This window comes from Talpa occidentalis, unplaced genomic scaffold, assembly GCF_014898055.3.
Source record: "Talpa occidentalis isolate TD23 unplaced genomic scaffold, MPIMG_talOcc4v2.1 talOcc4.3, whole genome shotgun sequence".
NCBI lineage: Eukaryota > Metazoa > Chordata > Mammalia > Eulipotyphla > Talpidae > Talpa > Talpa occidentalis.
In genome coordinates, this window is record NW_023603184.1 from 3,888,842 (window position 1) to 3,905,784 (window position 16,943).

At 34.5% G+C, this 16,943-nt stretch overlaps 2 protein-coding genes and 1 pseudogene across 2 annotated transcripts in view; 1 reads left to right on the forward strand and 2 right to left on the reverse strand.

Annotated features, from left to right (window-relative positions):
* LOC119254495 (olfactory receptor 4A47) overlaps positions 1 to 16,943 on the reverse strand; it is a 409,525-nt gene that overhangs the window by 300,742 nt on the left and 91,840 nt on the right. The window lies entirely within an intron of this gene.
* LOC119254304 (olfactory receptor 4P4-like) lies at positions 4,817 to 5,583 on the reverse strand. Its single transcript, XM_037521418.1, is given in 2 exon segments — positions 4,817 to 4,947; positions 4,950 to 5,583. Coding segments are annotated over 2 exon segments (765 nt in total).
* On the forward strand, positions 8,686 to 14,964 carry LOC119254305 (olfactory receptor 4C46-like; annotated as a pseudogene).

Sequence of the window (16,943 nt, forward strand, 5' to 3'; positions counted from 1 at the left end):
CTCAGTCATTTTCCTTTTACAGTGATTCTTCTTAAGGGCATCAATAAACAACTACAGAAATGGTCATGCAAGAGACATCACATTACAAGGAAAAAAGAAAAGAAAGGAAGGAAAGAAGGAAGGGAGTAGGGAGGGCAGGAGGGAAGGAGAGAGTATGGGAGGAAAGAAATTTCTAATGCATTTAATAATAACCAGATATGATTCAATTTTAACATTCTGACAGTGAAAACTTGTTAACTTGAAGATCAAATGGTTATTTTAGGTCATTTCTTAATATGCCACTACCTGATATTTTTGTATGATAGAATTATAGTCAATTACTTTATTTCTTGAAATTATGTATGTATTTGTGTTATGCTATTTGTATTTAAATGGAAGCTTTTATTCTTAAATAATAAGTTTCCATCACATATTCCAATTTTTCCTTAATGTATGAGAATGCACTGTTTTATAAACTTACCTTCGTTGATTCAGATGGAGCTAGTCTATTTTAGGATGGAAGGTTTTTTGAAATATAGGAATGTCTTCATTATTGGAGATGTTCAAGCACACGCTGGACACTTTTTATAGTAATATGGAGGAAAACATGCAACCACATTTGGGACATAATTCACTCAAACATGAAATGAATTTAACCATGTTAATCATAATTGGAATTTTGTTTATGAATAATGAAAATAAATAAAGCTAGAACATTTCTAAAATAATCACTACATCATGCACTGCCTGAAAGTTGAAATTTTTAAGTAAAATTCTGTAAAATTGCTCAAAGTACACATAGTTAATCTAGAACATACTTAATGGACACTTCCCCTGCCAAGGTGACATGGATAATTCAAGAAACAGTAGATTTGAACGACTGTTAGTTCAGCTCTTGGCTCCCTCTGCATGTACTTTATCTTCAGATGCTTTTAACAATTTGTCTCCTACACCAAATCCAGAAAAAAAAAATAGCGCTCCAAAGTGGTAATTCATGAATATCCAAACTGATTCTCTGAAAATATTCTGGAAATCTCAGCATGTCCTAAAACTTTCACAAGCTTGCAAAGGAAGGGGATGTCAAGTTTTCATAAAAGGTATCAATGGTACAAGAAGAGCATCTTCATCCCTCAGGAAAGCAGGCATTTCCAATCCATATTTGACACATTTCTAGCTCTGAATAAAACATAATCAAAAATATTTTCAAAATCCAGCAAAACTATCTCAACATTTAGGTTCTAGGAATCAAACTGTTTTTATGACTCTGTCTGAGAAAATGTGGTTCAGAAGAACAAAATATAAATGTAAGCAAAACACAAAATTAATAGGTCTTGGAAGGCTTGAAGTAATTATATCCCCAATGACATTCTTGAATGCATCCTGGCCAAATGTTGTTAAGCCACTGTCCATGGCAATGTCCCTGGCTCCCTTGGATGTTTACCTTTCAAACTTGTGTTAGTTTTCTCCCACTATTTCCCAGAAGTTCAATAAGTCTAGTCAGAAGGTGAATTTCAATAAACTTGGATTCTCTGTGCTCGTCTAGCTTTCTTGAAAATAGTGGAAAACCATGCAACTTCTAAATGTATTAGATTAACTTTCAGGGCCTTCCTGGTGGCACAAGGATTAAAAAGAAGCAACCTATGAAGCCAGCCACAGCCAATGCAGCACAAGTTCAATCCCCAGCAAGGAAGATACCCACATGGCAAAGCAGACCTCCCGTGATTTGCCCGCTGCTCCCCTTAGCAGTGTATTTCAGGTCAATCTGCCTGTTCTGTTCCCCACTCTGTCTCTGGTGAATCCTCTCACCCCCCACAACTCTGGCCGGTACCCCAGTTTTGTGTGGATAAATAAATAAATCTTTAGATTAACTTTCGGAAATCTGAGATGAAATATAAGTGAACGAGAGCCAAGCATAGACACCACAGCTCAGGTGTCCACTACTATCAAAATGCTAAGTGTGTAGAATACAAAATTCCATACAGCCTATGACCTGCCATGTAATTAATACATTGATACTGATAGTAACATTACTGAAACTTATGCTTGGAAAATGGGAGGCAAAGAAAGAGAAGATAAAATAATAAAGAGTCCTTTTCTCCATAAAGTTGGCAGAGATGAAAAGTGAAAAAGAAAAGTATGGAAAAATCAGAGGAAGAAAACTCTCCAACTACAGCAATGCTTTTATGTAGTTAAACCTTCAGTTCTTTTTCCTATCACTGAATATTCACAGGTTGTTTGGCCTCAGCCTCACTTGTAGGCACTAAATTTAGTCTCTCTCTCTATTATACACACCATACAATATTTTATTAAGCATTTGAAATATCAAAAATAAAATTTGTAGAACTTAATCTGATTCAGTTGAAACTACAGAGCAAAATAGTGGTGGTGGTTGTGGTAGTAGTAGTAGTAGTAGTAGTAGTAGTAGTAGTAGAAGTAGTAGTAGTAATGATAATAAATCAAAATATATTAAGATGATTGTGTGATTTAAGTTAATCGTATTAGTCATGGTAGACATTGAGGGATAGCTGGGTTTAATTTCCTCCTGATAGTTACACTAAGACACATTTAAATTTGGGGTCTTACAGACGTTACTTAGTTTGTTACAAATAACAACTGTGAGTAACATTAAAGAATGTCATATATATGTGATATCAGTGTCCATACTCAAATAAGGAAAGGTGTTATATTGAATTCTTGTTAATTTTCTTCAATAAAATTACCATTTTAATTTTCTTCAATAAAATTACCCTTGTCTTTATACCGTGCATCCATTTAAACATGAGGGCTTATTTTCCTATTTCATAAACAGTCAATATAAATTTTCCAGGAACAAAATTCTTATTTTCTACTCATTGTATCAGTAACTTCTGAGATTCAATTCCTCTTTACTATAATATTTTTACAATTGTTTTTGTAATTGTAATTGTATTTCTCTCATTATGTCACTGCTATTTAACATTCTTTTTACCATGTCTCCAAAATGATCATAACAGTTCCATTGTAAGTATTTATTCTAAAATTCTTTCAGTATCTTAATTATATATTGCTTTCATAAATCACTGATCCAGTTCCCTCTGTGTTTTGACATTTGCTATTTGCTTAAGAAATCTTAGTTCTAATCCTATTAAGGGTGCTCCAAAATCCTATCATAACAGTTTCCTTTGGTCTCCTCATGACATATTTCTCAGATATCTCTGCTTCATTATAGTTGAAAAGCAATAACCTATGCCACTATATATACATATATATATAGATATATTTTTTAAAGATTTATTTAATTTTATACAAGAGCTGGGTACAGGCCAGAGATGCAGGAGGGTGAAAGGATTCACCAGAGACAGAGTGGGGACAAAAAACAGGCAGATGACCAAAATGCACTGCTGAGGGGAGCACTGGGCAAGACAGGAGAGGTCTGCCACACCATGTGGGAATCTCCCTGCCTGGCCGGCTGGGAATCAAATCCATGCTGCAGAGGCAGCAGACTGCTTTACAGTGCTGTGCTCTACCTGCTGCACCACCAGGGACGCCCCACAAAATATATTTTATGCAATAAACTTTATTTTCAGTAAAATGTAGTGAAAGAACAGAGGTTTCTATATAATCATTGTCACCACATTGGAATAACCTCCCCCTCCAGAGTGTGATATTTATGAAATGAATCTGTATTATGCATCATTATTAGCAAAAATCAATAAGTTACATAAACTAAAGTTCATAGTTTCACACTTGGTGTACAACATTCACAATGTAGTAACACTTTTACTGTCCTAAAAATACTCTTTTATCCTCTTATTCATTGCTAACTCCTCCTGTGCCCAGTCTTTGGAGTCCCACTACCTCTTTGCTGTCTCCAGTGCTTTGATTTATCCAGAGATCATGTAGTTCCTATGACAGATTAGGTAGCATGTGCAAATTGACTTCTTTATTCTGTAATATGCATTTAAGTTTCAGTATGTGCCTTTGTGAGTTGTGAGAGCACATACTATTTGTTTCTTCTAGTTTTTTTTTTAATTGTAGTGAGAAAATATTCCAGGTTCTGGATCCAATTACCATCAATTTACTTAAAAATTTAATCATATTCGGTGGGTAAAAAAATGTATTAAACAGTTCCATAAAATTATAGGAAATGTTGTTAAACTTTAGTCAAAAGGTGGAGTTGCAGTACTTTTGATTCAGTATCTGAATTACACATTCTCTGTCACCACAAGCTATTATTTATTTAAAAGTGAGGTCAATTGTATGGGAGAATATAAAAATAAAATTTAATATTAAAAAAAAATAAAAGTGAGGTCAAGAATGTTTGACTTGCTTTCAAACAGATTCTACTGAAAATATTTCTTTTTTACACAACTGATTTCTATACTAGAAATGCATCTGTATAATATTCCACAATAAATTTAAATGTAATAGTATAAAAATATACTTTTAGATTTTAGCTTCCTCCTTAACACAAAGTGTGAGACACTATGTAGTTTGAACATAAGACAAACATTTTAATACAATTCTCATAAAATATTGTCTTTATAATTAATTGATCAATATATAACCATATTTTCTTTGGTAATTGTTTTCCTCTAGTAATTGATTTTTTCATACATGTAACCCTATATATACTATCTGTAATTACCACAAATCAACTTAGTTTCCAATTATTATGGTATGCAAGCTTTATAATTCAATTAGTAATTACTTAAAAATTTAGTCCTATATCTCTCATTTTTTCCCATTCAAGATAGATATTTGAATGGTAACTCTAAGCAAGTTTCCTAGGTCCATCACTCATCTCTACTCTTTTTACTTGACTAAGGTACTAATCCAAATCATAAGCTTCTTCAAATTAGTATGTGTTTCCTTTCAAAAATAACGTTTGACACCAAAGTTTCCTCATGGTGTTCTTCATCTCTGTATTTCTCAAAGTGTAGATCAAAGGATTGAACATAGGAGCAACAATGGTGTAAAATAGTGCAAAAATTTGTCCTCAGGGTACGTAGTAGGAGGTCTAAGGTAGATGAAAATAACAGGAGCAAAGAATAAGATGACCACAGTGATATGAGACCAACAGGTGGACAGGGCTTTGCGTCTTCCCTCAGCAGACTGATTTCTTAGTGTGAACAGTATAATGCCGTAAGAAAGAAATAAACCAACAAAGGTAACTAAAGAAATGATACCTGAAAAGGTAATTACAAGGATGCCTGTGATGTAGGTATCAGTACAGGCAACTTTTAACAGAGGAAAAATATCACAAAAATAGTGATCAATTTCATTAGGACCACAGAAGGGCAGTGTGATAGCCATAGAAAATTGAGGAAAGGAATGGACACCTCCACCAACCCAAGCAGCTAAGACCAGAAGATTGCATCTTGTCCTGTTCATGATAAGCATGTAGTGGAGAGGTTTGCAGATGGCAACATAGCGATCATAAGCCATAGCAATAATAATGAAAACTTCAACTCCTCCAAAAAAATGCATGGTAAAGACCTGCAACATGCAGCTACTATAGGAAATGGTCTTTCTTTCCACCAGCAGATCCCCAATTAATTTGGGTGTAACAGTGGAGGTATAACAAATATCCATGGATGACAAGTGGATGAGGAAATAGTACATTGGTTGGTAAAAAAGAGGACTGAATTGAATGGAGACAAGGATCACAAGATTTCCTACCAACAGGGCAATATAACAGAGTAAGAAGAACACAAAACAGAATATTTGAGTGTTTTTGTCATAAGAAAGTCCTAAAAGAATGAATTCTGAGATGTTTCTCTGGAGTTCCATGTATTTGAATTTTGTTTATATTGTGCAGAAGAGTCCTATATTGAAAAAAGAAAAACAGATTTCTTAAAATGTTAATAGTATGAACAAAAAATATAAAACGTACTAAAAGAAATACATATGAGTATTAATATTAGTTTAACTTGGTTTATTGAATTAAATGTTTTTCCTCTTTGTCATGTCTCTTAGATTAAAAATCCATTATGGAAAAATTGTGAATGCTGTATTAGACAATAATAATTACACATATTATTTAATATTGCCAATAATGATTTAATATTTACATATTATTTTTAAAAATAAAAATATTTTGTTCCTGCTAATTATATTATAGACTAATTGACCTAAATTAACAAAAAAGTTTTTGACTACTCTCAATTCTTGTACTTATACATTTGGTCATCATAGTTACTTTAAAATTAGTGATCATATTTACTGGATTACCTGGCAAAGAATTTTGAAGAAATTTAAATGTCTTTAAACAGCTTATCTTGAGATGCTGGACTTGAATTTGCATAGAGCATAATACTACCCTTTGCTGTCAATCAAAAGTTGTTAATGGGTCATGCTAAACCAGTGTAATTGTTACTATAAACAGCCCAGAAATGGCTAATAATTACACAGCAAGAGAAAGAATGTCATTAAATAAATTTCATTTATTTTTCAGATCACATTTTATCTGATGTAGACAATTAAATTATAATCATATTCTTACTGACATTTGCAAAGGCAATTGATATGATAATAAGATTTTTAAGCTTCCCAATTATTTTTTACTTGTGCAAATGTCATGACTTTTGCTAGAAATTTCATGTCTTACATACAATCATAAAGAATTAATGTCAGGCCTCCCCGCTGGCGCAGCGGTTGAGCGCTGGGTTGTGAAGCTGCCTGCAGCCTCTGCAGCACCAGTTCGATCCCTGGCCACCAGGTGAGGGTTCCACATGGCGCACAGACCTCTCCTGCTGCCCACTGCTCCCCTCAGCAGTGTATTTCGTCAGTCTGTCTGTTCTGCTCCCTGCTCTGGCTCTGGTGAATTCTCTCACCCTCCCATGCTTCTGACTGTACCCTGTGCTTGTAAAATAAATAAATAAATCTTTAAAAAAAAAAAAAAACAGGAACTAATGTCAATAAAACATGTTAGGAAAGGTCAGTTGAAGACAAACTCTGAGTCTAGTTCACTACTGTCAGTCATGTTTGTTACAATAATAAATAAATGAGAAATCCAAAGACTGGCATGTTTCATATCCAGTTTATATCTTAAATCATTAACTAATGATAAATGAAATTAAGGTAAGAAGAAAACACTTCCCAGTAGCTATTTTGCTTACTGATGAGGAATCATTTGATTTCAGTGGGTTTTCTAAAAGCTAGCCCCCTTATGACCTTAGTTTGGACTGGAAGTGACAGTCATATCTGGGCCCCTTGAGATTTATTTAAAGAACACATAATGCTTTTGTTGTAAGATTATTTGGAAAGGCCCACTCTAGTGACTCACAAACTCTTCATTTAAGCTATTCATAGTCTTTTGTAGGGATTATATTCCAAAAGTTGAAAGCTACTGGTAATAATTTATGACCCACACTGTAGGCATTAATTCTATGTTAAATTATAATCCAAAACTAAATTCATAAAGTAGAAAACTTTAGTTTCTACTTTGTTTTCAGTATTACTAGAAGGATTCTTATTTTCCTTTTTACTACATAAGGAAATAATTATCAATCATAGTGTGTCCAGGAACAAAGGAGTTAACAGAAACTAAGGTGTTTTAAATGTTTGAAAAGTTGGAGGGTGGCCTGGTGGTGCAGGGTTTAAAGTATCGACACTGCCAAGTTATCTCCAGCCACAACAGCATGAGTTTGATCTCCGGCCAGGGAAGTGACACACATGGCACAGCAGACCTCTCCTGTCTCACCTGCTGCTCCTCTCAGCAGTGTAGTTTAGTTAATCTGCCTGTTCTGCCCCCTGCTCTGTCTCTGGTAAATGCTCTCATCCCCTGCACCTCTGGACTTGTACCCCACTTCTTGTATGCATAAATAAATAAATCTTAAAAAAAATTAAAAAAAGGACACTTTGAGCCTCTTTAGATCTCCATGTGAAAGGTGCCCTCCCCGTACTAGAGTTAGAGCAAAGTCCTCATTATAGAGTCAGGGAACTCAGGGCCTAAAGAGCTCTGTATTTATCTCTAGTGAGTGCCTTGCTAATTGGAGACCTCAAATCCAAAAGTCTCCCTCAAATCCACCTGCCTCGTGAATCTGCACAAATTTATTGTGTCTTTGTCAAAAATGTGTGTAAACTGACTTCTTTGGTCATTCCCCCTACCTATAAGGTCTCCACATGTATGGATTTAATTTTTTTTCTGTGTCTCCTCTTAATCTCTCGTAATGTCACTTTAATTGTTAGAGCTGCCAAATAAATTGAGAAGGTGAAGAAAGATTTTTCTCCCCTCCGGAGCAATGAAGGGCAGCAGTGAAAAGATTATTTTCAGTTTATGTGAGTAGCAAAGAATATACAAGCTGGTGGGTGACAGACTCCAGTCTGTCTCCTGAGTACTTAGATGTGTAAACAAGTATTGAGCATTTAATATAAACAGGCACTATATAATCTTCTGATTCTAAAACATTTAAAGTAATTTTTCTTCATTTTTATAAAAGTACAATTCCCCAAGTCAGTATTCAAGTTTGTTTTCTAGATCACCCTTGACTTTTAATCTACAAGAGTTCTTAAACCCACATACTCTTTTCTTGGAGAACTTGTTATATGGTTAGTGCTCTTAGCAGAGGGAAAAGGGAAAAAAGAGAAGTGGGTTGAGGAAAATTATTATTGTAAGATAACCAAATGATTTTAATGAAACCTTGCATGTAAAACTTCAAGCCACATTTAAGGAATAAAGAATATTGAACAGCTACTATTAACAGTGCTTAGAACACTGGCAACATGGAGATAAAAATTTTGAGGTAGGTGAAACAAATAACTGACATGGTCCCGAAGCTAATATTGAAATCTGTTTTTAAGGCTCATTTTCCTCCTCTATGCATTGAAAATATCATTACATAGTTCAAAATGTAATGAGGAATACATGGGATAATTTTAAATACCCCATTACATGCATGGTAAAACACTTCGCTACACTCTTATTACATTTTTCCTTTGAGTAAATTGTTTAACAACTACAGAAATTGTTATGTACATACATACAAACAAATCCATTAGAAAAACAAAGAAAAACAAGAATACTTATAACATGGATTTAATAAGTTCTATCAGGGAAACTTCAGATTCAACAACCTATTAGTAAATTCAGCAATCTTAGTAAAAACCCATTGTTTGATGATAGCTTAGCATTTGAAGTCTTTTTTCATAGTCATCACTTGCCTGATCCTTTTGCACTACTAAAATAAAATAGTCAATTCATACATTCATTTGTTACTTTTGGGTAAAAATTATGCATGCATTTGGGTAATGTTGTCCAAATAAGTATAGAAATTTCAACCATATATCCCAGCATTCTCCTAGTCTGTGAGAATGGACCATGTTGTGAACTTACCTTAGATGACTCAGATGAAACTAGGCTATTTTAGTATATAAGGTGTTTTGGAATATCCGGAAGTCTTCATAGGTGTTAGTTGTTGGAGCAAAAATCCATCTATTTCTTAAAAGTAGTATGGAGGAATGTATGCAAGGATGAATTTGAGGCACAAAGTCCCTGCCAACTTGAAAAAATCTTTACTTAACTCTCCTTTTCTTAAGTGGAAACTCCTTGTAAATAATTCACAATAAAATAAAGTATGCCAATACATTTTTATGTCAACCAAATTATCTATGCTACAGGAAAAGTAATAGTCTTCAGAATGAAATCATACGCAAGAACAAGAAGCATGCCATTTGTCTGTGGCTGGGTGACCCTTCCCAAACCAAGGTGTTGTGGCAGAATCTCTGGTCATCAGATCTGACTGACTGTCAGGGACTCTGTGGCTTCACCAGGGAACCCTCCATCCTCAGATGCTCATTCTGCCCATTGCCTTCAGTGTCGCAAAGAAGCAAAATGCAGCAAATTACAAAGTAGAAATTCAAACCTATCCAAATGTGTTCTTAGAAAAAGTTTCAGAAATATCACTTATCCTTCTAAAGGTTTTCCAGAGAAATGGACTTCAAAAGTTCACTAAAACTATCAGAGATGTGATGTAAATTGCCCCAGGAAAGCAGGCTATGAATTTTGAATGCATACTTGACACCAAAATACAAGCTTACACTAAAAAGATAAGTGAAATGCATATTTAAAAATCTGCAGAACTATTGAGGTCCCAGCAATATCTATTTTATCCTACACCTGAAGAAAATTTGTTCAGAACAGAATATAAATTTCAGTGATAATGAACAAGCCTGAGTAACTGTATTCCCAAAGTGTTTATACACAGACCCAGACCAATGTGGTTAAACCACTGTCCAAGTTGAAGTGCTTGGTCCTCTTGAGTATTTATTTTCCACTTTTGCATTACTTGTCTCAGGCACTATTTCCCTGGAGGCCCAGAAAGTCTATAATCAAGCATAGTTTAGGAAACTTTGTTCCGTACCCTTCCAGCTTTCTGCAGATAGCAGGAATCTAATGTAGCTTGTAATATTATTAGGTAAGCATTCAAGAAAATATGGGATGAGGTAGGAAAAAGAATAAATGAAAGTAAGGAAAGCAATAAATGGCACAGCACAATTTGTAATAGTTTTAGCAACACTAAATGACACAATCACATCAAATATAGTGACTAAACTTAAGAAACTACCATAAGAATATAGATAGAAATTAGGCTATCTAGAAAGTTTTAATAATAAAAAGCAGGCTTTTGAGTACTTCTCTGTAACAAGAAGAAACTAAGCTCTGTCTCTGTGATTTGAAGGGGAATTTCTAGGACTCATGAATTCCAAATCCAGCCATTCAATCTCTCATATGGAAAACTACAGAGCCACAAATATAGAGACATAGGGTAACAGATACAGATAGAGAATAATTGGGATTATTTTGTTAATATAAAACTAAGGCACACCCTAGGGAAACCCAAACTTGCACACTGCAAAGGATCTCACTTATTTGAGAGATATAGAGAAAATATAAAAAAGATCAGTCAAGACCAAATCAATAATAAACTCTTAACATATGATTACAAAACTGTGGCAATTGAGGGGGACATGGGGTGCGATGAAGGGGCCTATAAGACATGGTGGAGACTTGCAGGTACACTGGTGGTGGGCGAGGCATGAAAATTTACATTTGTAGAGGTTTCAACCTATAAACCCTGAAACAGATGAAGTATGTAAACCCACTTTCCCTCAGTAAACATGATTTGGGGAAAGAAAAACATCAGTGATACAAATTGACAAAGTTGTGGAAAGCCTGGACTCTCTTCTTGTGTTGTAGATTACTCTCTACATTTGTAATGGTGCCTAGAATTTCACACTAACCAGACTGTGAGTCCTACAGATAACTAAAAGGGACGCACATTTTTGTTGACTTCTGCACTCCTCAGATGAATGTGCAAAACAGCATTTCGCAGTAAAGTACTTTAAAGTGGCTGCCATTAAGTTTAGTCTCATAGCTCTAGCTCTTAAGCAATTGTTAGTGGGTTACTAGAAAAGGCTTAACATTGATAAGAAAACCCATGTGAATACACATGGGGGCTACATCAGATGTCCCCACTTGAAATTATGTCACCTTGCTAGTCACATGACACTCAGATGTCTTAGAAACTTGTGTTCACAGAGAGAAATGAGGCTCCATGTGTTCAGGTTTCAAGTGTAGGGAATACAATTCCCCACTCAAAAATGGGTGTTTCTCAAACTTGTCTCTCCAGAATACCTGCTTCTAAGTCAAAGTCTTTCCATCAAAGGAGATAATTAATTCCTGAGAGAAGAAGAAGCATCTCCCTTTAAGAGTTTCAAAGGGAATCTCTTTAAATACCCATGCAGTGCAAGCTGGAATTTACTTTGGCTGATCACGTTTTGAAGAGCAAGATTCCTCCTGAGCTAAATGACACATGTGAATGTGTTTGCTGCACATTTTCTGCTCCTTGACTGTGGGACCAGAGCCACCTGCAGCAGTTCTCCAGTGCTTCCAACAAATCCCTTCTAAATTCAAATGCTACTTTTTTTAGGAAATGTTCTGAGGATTTAATCTAGAAGGGAAGTTGTGATTATAGACAGCCTTCATAACAACTATTGATTTGATTTTGAATTATCAAAATACTCTCATTCCAAGTGTGATATTTCTTTCATGTTGGATCTACTAGCCAAAGGTCAGTTTAAAGTTGGGATTATTTGTGAACATTCCCAAACAGCATTAAGTTCTTTAAGACTAGAAGGTAAGATTTTTTAATAGTGCTGATTTTTATTAAACATTGTTAATTTCCATGTAGTAATTATGTTTTATTGTGCTTTAAGTGCGTGATAAAACATTTCATCCCCACCCCAATTATTCAAAAGATAGTTGGAACTATTACATTTGACAGATGAAAACTTGGCCATGGAGATTAAGTAAATTGTAGGTTCCAGTTCCTTGACATGAGACACCCTGAGATACCCCCTATAGTAATCAAAACTCATCAAAAATGAAATTTAAATACATTTCCCACATAGAAAGTGCACAATTATATTGAAGATGTTTCTTTCTGACCTTACTGATTTGTTAACATTTTCTGACTATTATTACTCAAAATGTAATTTTTTTCTCTCTCCTAGGTGTACCTGCACACAAAAAAATACAGATGAAAATCCATATGTGTTTACATAGCCATGGATATATTCATATATGTTTCCTTATTAATATAAAATCCTGTGAGGTAGGTATTAATGTTGCTTTATAGATGAGGGGCAAAAATATGTTATATGTTATTAAATGTCCCCCCATATAAAAAGAACATACAGACAGAAAAATAAAGTTTTAAATTGGTCTTTTTTCTTTTCAAACCAAAGCACTTGACCACTGTGATAGTCATTTTCAAAATTGTCATTTTCAAAAATAATCATTTCCTATTGCGGAAGAGATAAGAACCAATGGTTTGGAGGGGGATTGGAGTAGTGAGACCTGGGTCAGAGGGAGAAGCCAAGATAAAAGGAACTTTCAATGAATGCCATCCCACATTTGACTTGATTTTTGGCTGTTCAAATGTGCCCGTGTGTATGTCTTTGCTTTTTTGGGTATTTTTTTTTACTCTGAAATTAGCTCATCTGCATTTGTGTCTGAGGTAGTAATAAAGTAATTATAATTATTATGGTTCATGTAAGAAGGCCATTTATAGTTCAATATTGTTAATTATAGCAATTTGGGGCATGCGGAAGAATTTGAGGAAAGAAAGTTTAAAAAGTATTTTCTGACCTAATCTTGGTTCTGCTTGCTCTTGGGACACTTGGAATACACTCTTTATGGTTTAAGTAATGTAATTCTTAATATTATTGTCAACACAAATCTAAGACTATTTTCACATCTGCAAAATGGATAAGTGATACCAGCCACAGTGATTTCTATCAGTCTTGTACAGAATCATACGTGAGAGACACTTGATCTTTCACATAACAATCAATCATTTAACTATATATATATATATATATATATGAAATTATTGGATTGAGTCAAATACATTTCAGTTCTTTTACAGATGCTCCTATATACTTCATCTTATTTACATTACCAAAGTCCTATTTTCCTTATATCAACTATTATAAATAACCTCCTAACTGGAATTTCTATCTCTGCCTTCCTAAATTTGAGCCCACTTCACTCAGAATTATGCAGAGACCTTTAGTGAAGTTATATCCATGGTTTCCCTTCTTTAAATTTCTCTTCATGTTTCCACACGTATTCTCAATTTCTAAACCATGGTTTACTATTTCCTAGGAATAAAGAAAAGTTTATTAACTTTACAATGATATAGTATCATTGATATATATATATATATATATATATATATATTACAATGATATAATACCCTTTCCTGACTAACCTGCCACTGTGTATACAATCCACTCTTTCATGCCAGGCTGTTATCTCAGATAATCACAGGTACACATTGCATCTTACTTATTTGATAACAAATGTTCCTCATGCATATACTTTTATCAAATATTTCACTTGGGAGGCAATTTGAGTCTTCTTCAAAAACTAGAACTATTTTTTTAGTTAAAAACCCCAGAATCCAAAACATCATAAAAGTCAAAATCCAATGGGATCCAGGCATTTAACATTTATTAGAATGAATAAGTTTAACAGATTCAGCATTGCAATACTAACACATAATTTCTTTTTTCAGGTAATGTAATAAGTATTCAAATATATATGGAGACTAGAAACAATGTCACAGAATTTGTTCTACTTGGGCTCTCAGAGGATCCAAGATGCAGAAAATTGTATTTGTTGTGTTTTTCCTCATCTACATCACCTCTGTGGTAGGAAATTTGCTCATTGTGGTCACCATCATTGCCAGCTCATTGTCAGCATCCCCCATGTATTTTTCCTGGCCTATCTCTCCTTTATTGATGCCTGCTATACTTCTGTCAGTACTCCTAAACTTATTATAGATTCACTCTTTGAAAACAAGACAATCCCGTTCAACGGATGCCTGACCCAAGTCTTTGCGGATCATTTCTTAGGCGGCTCTGAGGTCATCCTGCTCACTGTGATGGCCTACGACCGCTATGTGGCCATCTGCAAGCCCTTACACTATGCAACCATCATGAAACAACAGGTGTGTGACGTGCTAATGGGAGTAGTGTGGGTGGGAGGCTTTCTTCATGGAGCCATACAGATCCTCTTCATCTTCCGTCTGCCCTTCTGTGGCCCCAATGTCATAGATCACTTTATGTGTGATCTGAATCCTTTGCTCAATCTGGCCTGCACGGATACCCATGCCCTAGGACTCTTTGTTGCTGCCAACAGTGGTTTCATCTGTCTGTTGAACTTTCTCCTCTTGATAGTCTCCTATGTCGTTTTTTTGCACTCCCTAAAAAGCCAGAGTGCAGAGGCAAGGCAGAAAGCCCTCTCCACCTGTGTCTCCCACATCACAGTAGTCATCATGTTCTTTGTGCCCTGCATAATTGTGTACCTGAGACCGGCAGTGCATTACCCATTGATAAAGCAGTTGCTGTGTTCTACTCTATGATAACTCCCATGTTAATCCCTTAATCTATACCTTGCGAAATGCCCAGATGAAAATGCCATTAGAAATTGTGTAGTAGGAAAACATTCCAGATGACAAATAAATGTGCCTGGAGATTGAAGTTGATTCAACTGAGGAAGATTAGAGGACATTCTGGATGACCTCATCAAAAATTGTGGGGAGGAGATATATATATACACACACACATATACTCCAATGTTTGCTAAATCTGCCATATTAATTTAAAAGAAAAGCATTTACATGATGAATCAAAACATTAACTGCTCTCATGATAGATTTTACATGTTATGGAGTAGAAACAGGTATAAGGAAATGACAAAACTTAAACCATTTGCACATTCAGAATATCCTAACAAAATTAGGGCTTACTTTTACCATCTTTATCTATGTGTTTTTATTCTAAGCTTCTCTACCAAGTGTAAATATGAAAAATAATAAAATATGTTGGTTTAAAGAGTAATCACTGTAACAATCCAAAGAGGTAAGCACCATAATTATCCATATTTTATGAATGAGGAACCTGACAGAAATGGGTAGTCAACAAAACAAGTATATTAATGACAGATAACTGGAGGATAACTTTCTCATCCATGCTCTTAACAGCTGCACAGTTACACAATGATGACTGAAGGTAAAAATGATGACATTGCTATTTATTGAACAGGGCTCTGTTGGGCATTATATATATATCTATATCTATATCTATATATATATATGCATACATACATACATATACATGCACACATTACACACAGATATTTATGTGTATATCTATGTATGTACAAGCATAATATGTGTCTTTGTATATGTGCCTAAATGTTAGTTCATTATAACTAAAATCTAAGAAATTTTCTTTAGTAAATTTGTTTGTATCTTAACTAATGGGTAATATGTTGCTTGTAACACTTTGCTATCACACTGTGTTAAGGATATAAAATCAACGGGTCATGAAGCTTTGATGGTAACTAACAAGGTTACATTACATTTCCAAAATTTTTGTACACATGTCACCATCTTCAAGTGTTAACCCATTAGAACATGTGATAACTCAAATTAATAAAAAAATTTAAATATCAGACAGGAACTTCAATTTATTCAATAGTTACCCCATACTTATAGCATACTTGCATGCTAGCTAATAGTTGTTTATATGAGGCAGCATAATGCCTGGTTTATGACATTACTGAGTGAATGAATAAAAGGATAAAAGAAGATGAAATAACTCAGTAAAACTTTAACAAATAAATAGCAATGAAGAGAGGAATTTTTTCCTCCTTATCTGATTCACTCTGAGAAAATTTATAATTAGATCTTCTAGGGAAACTATGGTTTGTTTCCTCTTAAATTGAAGAGTGAAAAAGAAATTGAAATGGAGAATCTCAGTGAATGAGTAAACATCAACCTTAATATTCTGTGCTCTCAGCAAAGTGTTACGATCTTATGAATGTAGACTCCCTGTGTTATATTTCTCTATTAATCATTTTCATTTCTAACATTTAGTGTGAAAATCTTTTTAGAATGTATATCACAATCTACATATAATGTAGTTTCTAGAGATATAATTTTCATTCATTCTCTGTCCATCATCATTAATCAAAAAGAAACTTTTAGTCCTTATTAAGTTATCAGACATCTTGAAAGTTGCACTTCAGAGGTGAATAAATATAACCAGTCCTCACTTCACTGAGCTTAGGATAAATTGAAATTCCCAGAGACATCAGTAAAACACAAAAATTTATTATAATGTAGGTTGTGGAACACAAAGAGGTAGAAAAGCAACACTGAGGGCAAATAACAAAGAACTGAAGGGCAATGAAGACTCAGACAAAGACAAAACTTTGAAAGATGAACCAGGACAGGAGAGATAAGGAAAGATTTGGGAGGGGAGTATCTGAAGGGGGAGCACAAGGTAATATGGTGATGGACTAGGGGTACTTTGTGGTGGAAGAGCTATATATATTGTCCAAAAATTAAATTAAAAAAAGACTCCCTAGCTGAAAGACATAAAATTGCTCCCCAATAGAGGGAAAGAAA